We start from the raw sequence: 17,083 nt of genomic DNA on the forward strand, positions 1-17,083 counted from the left end.
GCTTTTTCAATTTAAATGGTAAAAGCCGAGTTAACCTGCCATATGTGACGAATGTTAACTGCATGATGTGGTGTTCTTGTTACTTTTTTTCTCAAAGACGATTTCCCCATCCCGCACACTTCAGTTTTGAGCAAATGTTATCCTCCATGCCACCTTCCAATATTTAACCCTGTATTTGCTGTACAGACATTTTGATAGCTCCACGTTCTGTGAAATTTTAGCCAATTTGTCCTCTTGTGCTCCTTTTTTTATACGTTACGATTTCCTAAGCATTTGTGCATTTTTTTCTTACAAGTTATGTTTTATCGTTTCAAGAAATGCTGTTAACCTGGCAGTATTAAAACTGAATGAGCAAGGCCTCTTGGACAAATTGAAAAACAAATGGTGGTACGACAAAGGAGAGTGCGGCAGCGGGGGAGGTGACTCCAAGGTCAGCCTCAATGTCACCACAATCGGGTACCTTAGCAAAGAGTAATCGGCAAGGCTGTTATTTTACTTCTTAAGAAAAAAACCAAAAGCAAACAAAAAAACCCAAAAGGAACGCAGATTAAAACCATTTGAATAATTGTGGTGGGGGAAAAAAAAAAGCCATTTGCTTGCCCAGTAGCTCTTTCAAAGAAACGGTCTTATTTAACATCATCAGCAGGCTTGGTCGAGCTGGGAAACCTGATTTAACTAACAGATAGAAAGTCCAGCGTTGGTGGGACCAATGAAGAGCAAATGGGTGCTTGTAACTGCACGAGAACCCAGCGATCCCAGCTGGCCACCGTACTGAGCCCTGAGGACGAGGCTTCCTTGTCCTTTGCCACGATCTGACTGCGATGCAGAGTGGGGGTTTTGGTGAGGTTTTCTTGGCCAGGACCAGCTGTGCCAGCGCAGACCTGGAGGTGGGAGGGCTCCCTTCTCCTTTGCTCTTACAGGGAGGAGCCAGGCAAACCAGTACCAGCACGGGCTGCATTGCTGGTCCAAACTGGTGCCACCAGAGCCCTGGGAAGAAGCCTGGTCTCTGGGGAAGAGCTGCATGGGTGGATCTGTAGCTCAGGGAAGGAAAGGGTAGAGTGGCTGCTCATCTGATTGAAGCGTGGAGGCAAGAGTTAAGCAACAGTCACAGCGAAGACATGTTGCACAGAGATGGCAGTCGCCCATCAATGGTAAAATAATAACAATAACGGTAACGTGTAAGGAGCTAGAGCTTGCAGTAGGCAAAGCTGAAATGAGATACGTTGCTTGCAACGGGGAAGTATATTGATGCGCTAAACTAGAAATGAATCTTAAGAAAAGAGATTCTGGTAGTTTTGCCTAGCATATTCAAACGTCACCTTTTGCATGCCGCTGACAAGCCTTCTGCACGCAGCTGCGCAGGAGCACTGTGTCTGCGTTCGCTGGGCTTTTGAGCCTGATGTGGATTGAAATCCTGGCTGTGGAAAAGCCTTCTGCGGAGCTGAGGCTTCCCCCAGTCTTTCAGGCAGCCTGTAGCTGCAAGACTCTCCAAGTTACTTTAATGAGCTTGTGTATTGCAAAGGTTAGTGTGCTTTCATATTGCCAGCCTTACCCTGTAAAACTGGCAATTTCTGCAGTCATCAACCTGGTGAGGAGAAGCTGTAGCTAGAGTAGGCTGGGTACTCTTGGTCACCTTGGGTACAGGAATTACCAAGAAAATTAATTTAAAATACATTGTTATACTGAAAAGTACTGAGATTCATTTTCCTAGTGACACTCTCCTACAGCTAGTAAAACCAGTTCCTTAGAGAACAGTAACTCCTAATCTCTCTTATAAAAATGCTGCAGCTTTGGTCCAAAATCAATAGCAACAGTATTTTCAGTAAACTGCAGTTTCGGACAATTACTGCAAATTACTGCTGCGTTCTATTAATGAGTTGCTTACAGTTGGCTACATAGGAAATGGCTCATCTACTCCTCTTTGATGTTAGCAAAAGCCACTGCGTAATAGTAAAGGGAGGAGAACTCTGGAATTCAGGTCTGTTCAATAACTGGAGGTCTGCAGTGCTCAGCAGCTGCCTGGAGATGAGCACAAGCTTTTTTATGCTTTTCAGCTCTGCTGCTCATCCCTCACACAACATATTTATATAATGTTATACTTGCCAGTATATTAAATGTTTAATATTCTCCTGGGACCCAGCAACTCGTTGTCTGCTGCTGCCTCCATGAAAGAAAACTCTTTGTACAAACCAGCTTCAATGAACTTCATTGCTTCGAGTTCATTGAATTAAACCCAGCCAACTAATGCTTACAGCCCTAAGGAAACTAGAAAAGCTTTTTTAAATGGTCGTAATTAGGGCAGGGCATCCTTCTATTTTTGCTTGTGCTGAAGGAACTTTTACAAAGAGCGATACCCTATGTTAGCAAGCCCTTGGCCCTGGTCCCTGGGCGTTACGGTGGGCTGTGGGACCGTGGGTAGGTGTCCAGTGAAGAGGAAAGGGCACAAACATGGTGGTGTCTGTTTTGCTAGTTTAACGTGTCCATCACAACGCGCTGCCTTGCTGCAGTTTGTCACAAGGTGCTGTGATGAAGGGCGACTTGTCTGAGCTGCAGGCGCTGGCTCTCGGGGGCACGGCTCAGCCGGCAGAACTCCCCAGGGAGGAGGACACGGGTGAGAAAGACCTCCCGTGGCACCGCAGGCTAGGGGAGGCAGGGAAGGGCTTAGCTGTTGTTTTAGAGACGTTGTAAATCCAAGGGCTTTTGTTGTTCCCAAGTGGCTTTTCTTTAGAGGTGGCGTTTTGTAGGCACTGAGTGCTTCAGGCTGCGATGCTGTGGCACTGCAGCCGATGGGCAGATGCCTTCCCGGCAGTGCACACCCCAGTCAGCCACTGCTGCCGAGCTCAGGCTGTGCCCAAGCCCCCCAGGAACCCCTCGGGAGCCCCTGGGGAAGGCGAGCACCCATGCTGCCTGCTGGGCACTGCGGCCCCGACACTCTCGCTGGCCTCTCTCTCCTCTTCTCCATCCTCCCACCTGAGTTGCTCTCGCCATCTCATCCCACCTCACCAGCTGATTGTTTATATGAAAACAGCTTCACTTACAGAGCGTTTCATGGGAGTCACTTCAAAACTGTTCTGTTTTTCCCTTGAAGGAGGTGGTAGCTGCAGGGGGATCAGAGAGTACAGGGGGGTGAAGGTGCCTCCGCTGGAGAGATGCAGACCTGGCACCCCCCCCAGGGTGGCACGGGGACCATTACTGACTCGGAGCGGCTGTCTTTACCGGCTGAGCTGACAGACCACCTCTCTTAGCTTCGCCAGTAGAGACCCAGGCTTGGGAAACTGCTGCTCCGAGTTTGTGATCAGCCTCTTCCCACCTGCTGCCAGGGAGCTGTGCGTAGCCGTGAGGCATTGCGGGCGGAGGGTGCCGGCTCCTTCGGCTGAATTCTGCTGTGCAGTCTGATATTCTAGCTTGTACTGAAAGCCAGAGGTAAGTGTGCAGCCTGTCCAACTGTGCCAGGGCACATCGTCGTACCGCAGAGAACCCTTCGCCAGAAAATGCCCTCCCATGCTCCTCCTCCCCGCGGTGCAGTATGCAGTTTGCCTCTGCCTGGGGACGAAGGATTCTGAGTTGTGAGCTCACCTGGTGTTATTGTATCCTCATCGCCACTGGAAAGTTGAACAGTGACTTCAAATTCACAAGGATTCTGAGTCTGACAGCAGGAAAAAGAAAAGGTATTCAATGGACTTTCTGCCAGTTCCTTAATCACAGTTACACAGACTGTAAGGTTAGTCCTGTGAGCATCTCGTGGTCTTGGGCTCCACTCGTAATTTAAGACTAAAAAGATTGTGCTGTTTTAATGAGATCGTTTTAAAGGCCTCAGCTGACATATGTCTCATTTCCAGTGCTCCCAGTATATGCCGGCGCTGGTGTGGAGCAGAGGGTGGCAGGCTGCCCTGCAGTGTCTTGGCCATCGGTACCGCCCTGGCGAAGCGCGTTACCCCATTTCGGTAGGGGTTTTATTTAAGAAGTCTGAAGGGGAACATGCTGCATCCATATGTAATTTGCCTGTGATGCATGTCAATATGTTCAGGCTGACTTGGCTGACAGGTGCAGACATTCGGGTACGTGCATCAAAATTTGTTCACTTCACTCTCCTAAATGAGCGTGAATTTAGTTTCATCTGTTGGATTCATGGCAAAATTATACTGTCTTCAAATTCTCTTATGCATGTGAGCTGAGTTCTCAATCGTGAGAGAATGGAAAATAGCAGTTATAAAAAAAACATATTCCAGGAAATATGTTACAGTGTATTACGAGTTTGGAAACTAATTATTTTGTTTATTATACAATCCTGTCATCTCAGAGCTGAGTGATGGCTGAATAGGAATTTAACAAGAAGTAGACAAAAGGGGATGCAGGCAGCGGTGGCAGGCTGAGTGACTTAAGTGAAACTAATTATTCAGTTGCATAGGAACAATTTTCTGCTAAGATAGATTTCTGTAGTTCTGCTGTTGATACATTTCTTGTATTCTTATATCTTCACGGTAACATCTAACGACAACCAACACTGAAGGAGAATGTTTGAATGCCACATCTCGCCAACTTCACATGCCAAGATTCCTTGCTAATTATTTGACTTCTTTGCTTTAACATATTCTTTTTTAGGGTGATATCTCTTTTGGAGTACATCTGTGAAATGACGTACGATGTAATACTACTTCATTTTTCAGTTGTTTCTTTTTAATCCTAGGATTGCTTTTCCAGCGTGCTGGCTGAGTTCTGCCCTCAGAGCCACGCTCCGTAAAGCATCACGTTCCTCAGCCCTTCCAAGCTGTGAGCGTGGCCATTAGCAGATGGGATTTGTTCCCCCATTCCTCTGTGCTATTTTGTTTTGATACATTTTCAGCACAGCCATTAGCATTTGCGGCATAATTTTTTTTAAGTGGCATATTTTTAGAAGAAATCTGTTACGCATTATTTTAGAGGGTACCTGACATCTAAAGAGCACCATTGCCAAACATGTTGTGCTTTAAAGAGAACATTTGGGGAAATGGCTATCTTAAAAAGATGCTGTACGATTTATTTGAGCAATTTGTTTGAAATTATGTTCATCAGTATGAATTTACTTGCCACCCATTCTATAGGCCTGGGTTATGATCTGGAAAAAGATAAAATGGCTGGTCAGAGCCAGTGATAGTAACTCAGAGCTAATTCTGGGATCTCTGCTCAGATCTGGGAAAGTAATATGAAATTATCGTATTGTGCAAATTACTGACAAAGCAAAATAATACTTTAAGAGGAAGACATCAGAATATTTGTTTAATTGGCAGCTATTACTTTATAGCATATTAGGAAATAACACGGTATATGTTTTGTGCCAATAATGAAGTCTTAATGCTCTAGGAGTTCATCGGAGCATCTCGCTTAGAGCATTGCCAAGAAGGGCAGAGAGCCTGCCCTGCTTTGCAGAAATGTCTGTGCTGTTGTGCAGATCGTTTGAGGGCACTTTCCTGGGAACATAACCAGGAGACGCAGAATAGGAATTTGGGGTGAGCCGGTTGCCCGGGCTGGGAAGGAGCTGGTGGAGTCAGGGCTGGCATCTCAGAACTGGGAACCGGTTTGTTTTGCCTGTGTCACCTTTAGCATCGTGAGGAGTAGCTGTGCTGCCTTGAGGGAGCTGGACCTGAGGGTAGAAGGAGACGTGCTCGTGCTGGGGGCTGAGCCGGGCCCTGCAGGGTGACACCGGGTCCTGCCTTTATGGCTGCAAGAAACCTTCGAGAAAGCCTGGTGACTCATGCGCTCATCCTGGTAATACCTGTGGTGCTTAACGGTTCATTTCCATAAATTGCTTGCATGAGTCATTTATCCTGCATTGTAAGCATCCATATGGGAAAAGCCGAAGCAGAGCTCCTTGGGACTGGAAGAGGAAAAAGGAAAGCCGGAGGCTGGAAGTGGGGCTGCCAGCAGCAGGAGCAGGGCCCTTCCTTTGAGCATCTCCCTGGGGGCCGGGGCTTGGCTTGTTTCCTCTTTAATGGTAACTGCTGTCACTTAACATACGGGGGAAAAGTAAATGCCTTTCTTCTTCTTCTTCAAAGTAATTCTGATGTTTCAGCCTTGAGCTCGTGGACGCAGGCACTTGTGCTGCCCTGGTGGATTTTTCTGGGCTCACCGGCACTGTAATCGTGGGTCGGACACCTCTAGATTTACACACGCGACGTAGCTGCTTGTGGAATGGCTTGTGTAGCCTTTGGACTAAGCAGCGCCTGCCTGCAGCCTGCTGAGGAGCCTGAGCGCAGGAGTCACAGAAGAAGCTGCCCCAAGAGGAAAATGTATCATAGAAGACGGGGGGAGAAATGGCTGTGGCTAGAGGCGAGAGAAAGAGAAGGTGAGGGGATGGCCTGCACGCAAGGTAAGTTGAGTCTCTTGCTCATATCCACCCAGGTTAGAGAGGATCCAGGCAATGGCAGGAAAGATCCACATGCTGTTGCAGGTGGGGTAGGTTTGAGCATGACAGCAAGCATCTACCCTCCCCTAACCTGCCTCCCTGCGGGGGCAGCTCTTCCTCCCACCCCCTCGCCACGTCCGTCTGTCAAGGCTTGGGCACCGCTGTGAATGAACTACAGTGCCTTGTTACAGCTTGCATTGCCTAATCCAATAGGCATGTATTATTGCATTAGCACTTGGCACTTCTATTAAATTATGATCCTGTTAGTACAGAGTTTAATTTGAGCTACATTTATGAAACATATAAATATACTTTCCTAGAGACAGTTGCTGCTGCCAAACACAGGCTGCAAGCTCCCTGCAAAGAGTGGAGGAACTTGCGGTCCCAGCTGGTAGCACATCTGGCTCTGTGCAGGTGTACCCAGCCTGTCTGTAGGTGTTACGATGGCATCATGCATCTGTGGCCGTCTCCCACGTTGCAGCAAATACAGCATCGGTTAAAACACCTGAATTTCAAATGGCATACCTAGTTGCTGCAAGGAAAAACCCCGTGGCTTCCACAAGGATGCAATGGTTGTGCCAGCCTGCCTCTAAAAAAACAGGCAAGAAATCTGGAACTGACCAAAGAACACTATTTATGGAAAAACACAGTAACGAAGACTAGAACAAAGTTCTGTTACTGAGAACTGTTGCAGCTATGAAATACTCAGCAGTAACTAAAACAACCCCCACCCCCTGATGATCATTTGCATTGCATTTCAAATGGCCGTTGCCAAACCCCCCTTGAGCAGCCTTTGCAAAGCCTCCCATTTGCCATCCGAGCAGAGCTGAGAGCCGGTGTGCCAGCGCTCTGAACCGAACGAAGCCACGCTCGTAGGCTGGCGCACCGCATCGGCACGGCAGGAGAAGCCACCGCCCGTCTCCATCTCCCACAGCCGCCAGCTCTGTCACTGCCAGTGTCCCAGCAGAAGGAAATTTGGAAAATTACTCGGTGTGCTATTTCATAGTTAAGATTTCTTGTCATCCTGGGATGCCCTTCAGTACCGAAAGGCACAACAGAGGTAGAAGGTGCCGTGACCTGCTGCGAAGGAGGGTCCCACCCCAGCTGCGGGTGACAGCCACGGCTGAGCCCACAACCCACACAGGCAGCTGGGGGGCTGCAGTCCCGGGGTGCTTCTGGCCAGCCCCCGCCCCCCCCCCCGCCCCGGCCCCTGGAGCACAGGGAACCCCTCTGGCTCTGCTGTGGAGGAGGAACGACATCCTCCTGCCAGGGGATTTATCGCCATGCTCGACGCCTCCAAGCTCTATCCCTGCCATCAGCCTGCTGTGTATTAGGTGGCTGGGGGATATATGGGGCTTGAGTTGCCAGGTTTTAATCTTCTGATTTTGAAAGCTCATCTTTTCAAACTAGGTGGCTTCAACTTTTTTCCTCTGCCCACCCTTAAAACATTTCAGTGCCTCAAATGTTAAATCTTGTAGATGCACAACTGCTGGTAACACAGGGCAGGGGAAGAATGGTGTGGGTCTGAAAAGGTAGCAAAGAGCAACCAAGTGTTCATTTCTTAAAGAAATGCCTGTGCTTTTTCCATTAATATGAAATGTTCAGTGTGAAGTACAGAAGATCGCATTTTGAGACAGAAGGTAACAAATGGGAACAGTGAGTAACCATTTGTTTTCATGCCTGTATTTCCAGGACTCTGTGCACCCCTGCTTGAAGTACCAGGTAACTGTAGTCCTTAAACAAACACAGTGGGGTTTAGTAATAAGCCCATTTCCATCTGAAATCTTCCCCATCCCTCACACGTGGGTGCATAGCAAAACGTGAAGTTGTGGCACAGAGAGATCGCTGAAGTGGTAAATCATGACAGGCAGATAGATCTGCTCTCGGAAAGAGCAGAACATTTGGACAATGCATTCACCCAAAGGTTTTGTATCTAGTCAGAAGTTATTTCGGTAACAAGATCTGACAAAAAGTCCATTCAATAGTTACAGATCAGGCTGGGATTTATGGAGCTTGGGGGAATAAAGTGCCTGATTTGATTTAGATGGGTCTTTAACCTTAAGCAATGCCCTCTAGAGAATAATGCTGGATTTGGTATTTCTTCCTGGATTGTTTCTATCTTTATATTTTAAAGATACCAAGATGGTTGTGAGTGAGATTTTTATGGTAACCTGTCAAATTAAGCGGAGTGCTTGGGCTTGATGGCTGCGTTTGTTGGTGCCCTGTGCTGCCGCATGGGCCAGCTCGGGGACACAGAGGTGGGTCACTTGCAGTGAGCAGGACCAGAGGACCCGTGAGCATCCACTCCCTCCTGCCGGAGCTGGACTGGGAATGCTGGTGATCCGGCGTGGTGCGTGGCTTGGAGGGGTTTCTCTGTGGTGCTGGGTGCGCGGGGGCTGAAGTCTCAGTGCAAGGCGGTGGTACAGCCGTTCGGTGGTGGCATCCTCCCTGAGCCCTTTGGATATTTACCTCTCGGAGCATGGCAAAGGTGATGCTTCCCACATGTCCACAACAAGCTTCCTGCTCTGCTTCCCCTGAAGTCAGTGGAGATTTGCCAGTGACACCGACAGGAACAATTAATTCAGTGTTTTCAGTAGTTCTACCCTAGAGGATTTTAGGAAGCACTTTGAATTAAGAAAACGCTTGTTTGCCTGTGCCTTAGTCCACTTGCCTTTCCTCTGACACTATGAGGTGGATTTTAGAAACTCAAGCACTTAACGTCTAAACTCTCTGATGTTACAACGTTGTTGGTTGGGGTGTGCTGACATCAGCAATCCCAGGGATGTTCCAGCCAGCAAGGACAGCTTTGGCTGCAAGAAACAAGAGGAAAAGAATTCCTGCTGCAGAACTGAAAGCACTCTAAATATGTCAGATTCCTAAATTAAAGGGATTAGGTACAAAATAACGGGGATTAAAAATAAAATAAGTCAAAACCCACTTTAAAATGTACTATCGGAGACCTGGTACCACCATGGACTTTGGCCTCTGTCCTGTCGCTGGGATTCATACGAAAGGGTGAAGAGCCCTTGGCAGGGATGCGGCGCTCGGTCCGACTGCGCGGCTCTGGCTTGGGGGGAGGACGTCATGCTGCATTAATCTTGCCATCTTCAGAGGGCTGGACTTGCCAGGAACCTCCTGTGGCTTTTTGTGTCTCTGATCCCACAAATCTGCGATAAACCTCGCCTAGCCAGATATTAGACCAGATTTACAGCTGTGCTGCACCCGGGCGGTATGACACAGCCAGAGCCCAGGGGTGTCTTTGGTGTTGTAATTTTGCTTCCCCTGATGTTCCCAAACGGCCAGTGCCAGGGTACATGAAAACACAAACAGCTTTGCTGCAAATACCACATCCCTAGTGATGCGTGCCAGCATTTCTACAGTGCTTCTCCAACTGGAGTTATTTGGCACCTAACGTCGTGTCATCATACTGCTGGGGAAAATGCCAAAGGGCATGTCAGTGACCGTGCGGGATTCCATGTCACGGCAGATGCGTGTTAAGGACACGGGGCAGCGTGTCTCTGGCCTTCTAGCCAGACCTGTTAGCAAGGGACAAGGCTCCTTTTGGCCATGTTTGCCACGGGGCCAGCATCCATCTGCCTTGTGAGGAGGATCCCTGTTGCCACTGGCCTTACATTTCTTAGCTTTATCACTGCGTAAACCAATTGTCCCTGGGTGAGGTGACACACATCCCTCCCCACTGCGGCTGGGGGCGCAGCCATCCTGCCTGTGTAGCCCTGCAGAAGCCACCGAGCCCTCCTGCACAGGGACCGCTCATAAGAGCAGTGGAGCTGTGGTGGGAGGAGGTTTTGCCCGGTGGTTGGCACCCTCCTGGGCTGGCCAGGCAGCTGGGCATCCGTCCCTGGGCTGAGGTGTTCATCAGCTCTTCCACAGCTTGTTCTCTACTAGCCTGAGCTTCAGCCCCGACCGTGAGCAGAGAAAGAATGTTTTCAAGGCCAGAGAGCTGCTCTCACTGCTGGTGTTCTCCTGATTTTCCTTCAAGCACACGCGTGATTTCTTCACTCCAAAAAAAGCTATATTTGGACTTGAGATTCTGCAAGCAACAAGCGCTGAGAAAATGCCCCACTCTATCCTGTACACCAAATATTCTGTGGACCGTCAGAAACTGGCTGATGATGGGTGGAGGAACACCTGCAGTTTGTAAACCCCACGTGGTGAAAGGTGCCAGGGCAGCCCCACCGCCTGGGAGATTCAGTGCAACCCGTGCACTGCCCACCCCGTCCTGCACAGCTCCAAGGAGGCCCTTTAGTTAGTGCTTCAAAGAGCCTGTACTTGTTAGAACTTTTCTTTGCAGCTCCCTTCTCTGAAAGATTGCATCTAAAAATTCTAAATGAATTCTGAGCAATGGTTCATCTGGTTTGAGGGAACAGTGTGCTGTCTGCCGTGTTCATTTGCTCTCCTTGGCAATGATCGTTTTGGGGTATAACATTTATATTACATCCATTAGAGCACAGAATGGGATGTGAATTATCCAAAGCTGTTCCAATCACCACTTAAATCTTTATTGATTGCAAGTAATAAACATAACTACGGTGTTGCTGAGACGTTATGCCACTCAAACACCGGTTACAGGCAGCTGACAAAAGTCTACAGATTTTTGGGTGAGATTTTTGAGTCCCAAAGTGACTTTTGCTCCTGAATCTCACCTGTAGTGGTCACCAGCTCTTCCCTGTATTGCCTGCTGTGACTTGTGAGGATCAGCCCAAAAACTGCAAAGCCACTAGCATCAGTACATCCCATCGCTTGTTCCTGCAGAAAATGGCTCTTTCCAGGAAAATGGGTATCCTTTTCTTAAATTAACATCGTTAACAGCACTTATGAAAGTGAACCTAAAAGGTCATTACTCAAATTAAAAACCTGTTATGATTTATAATTTGCGAGGAGCAGAAGTTATGCCTTCTCACATTCGGACTGGTAAAGAACTATTTCTTTGGTGATAAGTTTAGTTTTGTTCTACTTCACACTTGTTCTGGCCAGAAAGAAATATAATGCCACTGGTTTTCTCAACGAGGATGAAAATTACTGCCACTAGCCCTAAACTGGTGCTGTGGTGAGGAGGTGGGGCGAGAAATCCCTCAGACAGGGTGAGGGTATCTCAAGAAGAAGAAGAGGGAGCAGATGGCTCCTGCATCATCGTGTTCCCTCTTCTCCATATTAACGGTATGGATGGAAGATAGTGATGAAATAGAAATGTAATGGATGCTCTACAAAGGGCATACGGCAGCACGCTTTTCTGAGGGTTGATCTCACATGTCGGCGTGGTGAGCATCTTCAGCTGGGAAGCAATGCTGCATTTTGTAGGAGATCAACCTTCCCGGCAGAGAAGCGCTGTGGCAGTCCCTGAATTTGGAGGGAGAGGTGGCCGGGATTTTTAAACTGAGCCCAAGCCTTTGGGGACCTAGTTCAGGGGTGACGTTTTGATGAGGGAATGCCTGTCGTTTTTCAAAGATCAGTTTGCTCTGTCAGCATCATCCTGTCTCCTGGGGCCACCAACAGCCAGGGGTGCAGCAGGACCTTTGGGGCTGGTGTCCTGTGCCAGGCGGGGCTGAAATGCAGCAGGGAGGAGACCCCAGGCCACCCAGTGAAGGGAAGAGGTTCCCTTTGAGATGGTGCCACCTTGCTGTTGAGAAAAGACTGGCATAGCTTGGCTTCTAGCAGTAACTGATGGCTGATGAGGGGAAGGTAATGCTGCTGGCACCCGAGAGGGGTCTTCTAACAGGGGAGCAGAGAAGCAAAGCTGCTGAAACACCACTAAAACCCACCCCTGTCCCAGGCTTAAGGTCATGTTGGTAGCAGACTCATAGTAATGCCATAGGTGGGCACCGATCTTAAAAGTCGTGCCTCTCTTAAATAAATCAGCCATAGCAAATGGCTTCATTTGCCACTGGGGGCAATACTGTTGAGTGTGGGGCTCCTGGTACTGTCTCTCCAGACTCAAGTCTTCCAGCCATTCGTAGACACCAGCAAAAAAAAAATCTCAGCAGGTTTGGTAAAGCTGCTCAACAGATCCAACCTTGCATGGGTAAGCCTGTATCGGCCATACCTAGCACATCTGAATGAGAAGCACAAGCAAGTAAACAAAAAAAAACCCTTCCGTTATGGTGAGGAATTAAAACATGGCAGGTTTCTGCCCCAAGAATACCATCCCGTGGCATGCAGAACGCTGACATCCCGATGCTAATTGCTTCCACTTGTTTTCTTGGGTGTACTGAGTGCAACAGGAGAGCACGAGCTCTCAAACCTCTGAACATTATACTTTGATAAAAGCAACCAAACTAGTAGAGAGCTGGTCTGGAAACCACACAGGAGGAGATGAAAAAGAAGCGGGTCATAAATTAAAGCAGAGGAAAAACAGCTGAAGCCACCCGGGAAAGGGCTGAGGACCTCATAGGATACCCCATACAGCCCAACAACAGCAACCTAATTAAAAAAGCATCTGGAAAGCACAAAACTGTTCCAGGAAAAAGATGAGCAAATGGAAGTCTTTTGAGGTAGAGACCCAGAAACTGAGCAAATGATCCTCTCAGCTGTTTTTGGAGCGGCGCAGCTGGCCAGGGAGACAGGCAGGCAGCTGGGACACATCCTTCCCCTAGGGCCCAGACATTTAGTTCTCTCCATTCCTCTGCGTCTAAGCAATTAAAAAAAAAAAAAAATCCCCCTTCAAACAAACAGTGTCTGGGCAAGCTATGAAAAATCCCTTTCCTACATCCAGCAGCTCTCGCTCGCAGAAGAGCCCTGCGCTTCGCTCTGGAACAGCCAACAGAAAGCTTTGGAACTCAGTAGCCTTCGACCTGCAGCGTGGGACGGGCTGGGTTGCAAGCCTAGGTGTGCACAGAGGAGTCACATCCATCCCACGTGCAGCGCTGAGCACTCGGTGAGGAAAGTGCCACGGTCCGGAGTTGCCCTCCTGCACCTCCGTGGGGACCTTGGGCCAAGCCACGCAGCAGCAAGAATTCCTTCCTGGCATCTTCTGTTTAGGAACACTGTTACACTTTTCCCAACGTGTTTTTGGGTTCTTTACAAAAGTGTTGGGTTGTAGAGCAACAGAGGCGGTGGGTTGATCAGCACTGATAACATGCAGCTGTGGCCTCACCTCAGAGGCAGTGGGTTCTTTGACATGGATGATGTGCAGGTGTAGCTTGTTCCTGCTAAGTGGTTAAATAGCCCTGAGGATGGGGGGAGAGGTGGTTGGATGGAGGAGGAGCAGTGTGGTCTGACATCTGGAGGAAGGAGAAACAGCATGGACAGTAGACTCTGACCAACGGTAAAACCTTGTTGCAGCATACTAGTTTATGTTGCAACCCCGTGTTGGACTTGGACTGTCTGATTGAACAGGGCTAGATAGCTCCTTGGAGACCAGCAACTGGAAAATACACCAGCAGCCAGGGTCAGTTTTCAGTATACTTACCTGGGAGCTGAGGCAGCTGTCTGGCACCGGCTGCTGTTGCATCCTTGGCATCAGCTGGTGTCGCATCCCTGCGGGTGGGATGCTGGAGCAGGGGCTGTGGAGGCATCGCACTGTCTCCCACCCTCCGGTTGCTCAAGCACGGGGGTGCAGCTCATGCATTAAGAGGTTTGGGGATGAATTTCCTGGAAGCAGACAAAATTGTTCCTTAGGAATTGCTCAAACAAGCTGTGCTTTGCGCTCCACAAATCGGTGCCTTTTCTAGCATGCCGAGAGGGCGTCTTTGCTCAGGAACATCCCAGCGCCCTGGCCAGCGCAGTAACGGAGCCAAGGGAGGCCGGGAGCTCGCTCCGGCAAACCTCCCGGTCATCTGCACTGGGGGGACAGGACAGGTGAAGGCATCGGCTACTGCTTCATGGCAGACCGTCATCCCCTGTCCCCCCTGACGCAAGTGGCCAGGCAGGGGGCTCAGCCCCGGAGCACCCCTGAAGGCTGGCGCAGGCACATGGAGCAAATCACCGCTGCCCGGGCCGAGCCATTGCTGTGCCTCACCTGACAAACAGGGCAGTGACAAATGATAGCGAAAACCCCAGTTTAGGCAAATTCCCATCTGTTTAGTTAAGATAATTTTAGTTTACTTTTTTTTTGGCAGTTGTGTGTGCACAATTAACTGCAATCTTGGCTTTAAAAAAAAAAATAAAGCACCCTAATTAGCATATTAAGCCTCCTCATTTCCCAATACTGTATAATGTTGTGAAAGCTAATCTATAATGTATTGGATGTTATGCAAATTTTCTGTACTCCATATGGGGTTTATAAAGGCATGCAAATTAAAAATAGTGTTTGGAATAGGACTGGGGGGAGGGGATAATTTGCACAATAAAATATGCGGGTAGGAGAAAAGGTGTTTATAACCTTCTCCCTATTGTTTGTGTATTCTCAGCTGCACAATGCTTTTCAAAGCGGAGAGATGCATTGCATAAAGTCTCTCCAAATTGGGTAGTTTTTAAATGAAATTTAAAATGAGAACACTGTTCTTTAAGCAATAATCCGCACAGCTCTTTCTGCTGGGCTTGTAACAAGTAGGTAAAGGCACCGTGGTTTGCACTGCAGTCCTGCATGGCTGCTTCCAGCACATGTGCCCGGGGGTCACCGGGGGCTCGGCGCAGCACCGCTGCCCAGGAGGGGCCACGGGGGTGGCTCGGCCAGGACCTGGCTGGTCCCCATCCGCATCAACCAACGGGGTAGGTGCATTACCTGCAGCACCCCGGGCGTTTGCGGTGTCTGTGGAGCGTGCTTTGAACCCGTTGATATTTTACAGCCCTGCCTGTAGGTGGGTGCAGAGGGAGCTGCGGTACAGCTGGTGTTTCAGGGTGCCCCGGGCTCTGGTGGAGGGGCTCCGCGCCGCTGCCAGCCGGGCGTTCTGCCCTGCGCGGCTTGTCGCTGCCGCCCGTCGGCTGTGGCCGGCTCGCTGCATACAGCCTTCCCGGGGTGATACTGCATTGGATTACAGCTGCTCCTTTAAAACAGCCATCTGACAAAAAATAAAACCTTGGCTGGTGTCAAATGCCCTGTGCAGCCCAGGAGGAGCGGTGCTGCCTCTGGCCAGCCGGGGAGCTCTGCGGGCGTGGGCAGTGCCGGTATTGCCGCCGCTGGGGACCAGTGGCTCTCCCCACCTCGGTGGTGGTCCCCGTTTTTGCCCTCCCTGCCGGCCTGGGTAATGCCGGGCTGGGTCACGGCGGTGCAGCCTGTGGGGTGTTCAGCTTAGGAGCTCTGGGACATGCTCGTTTCCTCATGGTACCCCACGGGCTGCCCGGGCTGGGCTGAGCACGGGGCTTGTCCCCTGCTCCGTGGGCTGCTGGCACCTCTCACCTGCTCTCCTCCCGACGGGCACGGAGCACCTCCGAGGGCAGCGCCATCCGCATCAGCCACCAACAGGGCTCACGGCCACCTCGGAGGCAGCTTCTTGGCAGAGAAGGGAACGGGGCTTTTCTTCACCAGCTGCTTCCTCCGGTACCTACCTGCCCCAGGCACGGCAGGGCGCAGCTGGGGGCTGTGCTGCGAGCATCTCCCGAAGTGCCGCCGTGTAGTTTAGCTTGTAATTGAGGTGGTTTGTACAGGTTGTGCTGCTCTTTCCGCCCGGTCTCTTCTGTCTGCAGAGTCCTGCGCTTGGGGCAGGGCTGGGGGAAAGGTGAGGGGCAGCGAGAGTGAGGGGTGAGGCTGGCAGCGGGGCTGAGCCGAGTCCCCTCCGCCGGCAGCAGGCGGGGATGGCTCCACAGTGGGGCATCTTGCAGGGCAGCCGTACAGTGTGTCTGCCTGGTGTCATCCCGTGCAAGGTGGCACAGCATGGCTGAGGGTAAGGACCCGTCCCTTTCCTCCCCACCAGCTGCCTCACACAGCCATGGAGCAGGGATCAAAAGTTCAAGCAGGAGCAGGAACTGAAGATGGCCCTGATGTAGGGAGCCCTAGAGAACAGGCAGGAAAAACCCGAAGACATCAGATGAGGAAATGGAACTGACAAAACCCAACCAAGGGCTGCTCAGGTGCTGCTTTCCCGCAGGGAAGGGACAGGCCAGCTCTGGTCTCCCTGGGCTTGCAGGCTCTTAGCAGACAGCTAACCTTCATCCTGCCAACATTTCCCACCCAGGGCACTCTCAGCCACAGTTTCCATGTTAATTTGTTTCATAAAGGTCTGCATTTGCTTATTTTCTGCTGCAGCTCCCTGGACCGGCGGTGTTCGGGATGCAGCACTCGCGGAGACTCCCAGCATGGCCCCTGCACAGCAACTGCAGGAGCTGGAGAATGAAACGGCCGTGATGGCTGGTGACACCTCCCTTGGTGGCATCCACCCTGGGGTCCTTTACTTTTCAGAGGCGGACACACCCCTGCACCCCCGGGTGTGGGGGGCTGCTGGGGGGCTGGGAGCGCTGGCTGACCCTGGGAAGGCAGGCTGGCTGGGCTGGGGGGCTTGCTCTCTGTTAGTGCAATACCGGGGTCCGGCTAGATCAAAGCCACCGTCATCCCTAAAGCTACTGCAGGCACCTGTGATTGTGCCAAAGTGGGAAATTGGCCTTGCTTTGTTTCTGCTACCTTCATTTAACAGTGAGTGCCGATTACTCAAAGCGATATGGGCAGGACCTGGTAATATAGCGTTGCTCTAGCGTTAACTTAAGGGGATGATCCAGTTGCCTGCAGTGTAAATATTGTGGCCAGGAACCCTGCTTTATCGCTTTGTATAGTTTTAAAGTAGTTTAAAGATTGAATAACATAAAATAACA

General features: G+C 50.1%; 1 protein-coding gene across 7 annotated transcripts in view; it reads left to right on the forward strand.

Annotated features, from left to right (window-relative positions):
- The window catches only part of GRIA3 (glutamate ionotropic receptor AMPA type subunit 3), a 153,972-nt gene that overhangs the window by 132,174 nt on the left and 4,715 nt on the right, over positions 1 to 17,083 (forward strand). For 3 of the 7 annotated variants that reach the window (XR_013923833.1, XM_080365689.1, XM_080365692.1), the window contains exon 14: positions 316 to 430. The exons of 3 other annotated variants lie outside the window; for them this stretch is intronic. Coding sequence is in view for 2 of the 4 variants with exons in the window: in XM_080365689.1 (XP_080221815.1) it covers positions 316 to 430 (115 nt within the window). In the remaining 2 variants the exon portion in view is untranslated. Of the gene's footprint in view, positions 1 to 315; positions 11,698 to 11,959; positions 14,522 to 17,083 lie in introns of those variants that run through there. One more of the 7 variants, XR_013923834.1, reaches the window with a different exon arrangement.

This window comes from Falco punctatus (assembly GCF_963210335.1).
Source record: "Falco punctatus genome assembly, chromosome: 15".
NCBI classification, from domain to species: Eukaryota; Metazoa; Chordata; class Aves; order Falconiformes; family Falconidae; genus Falco; species Falco punctatus.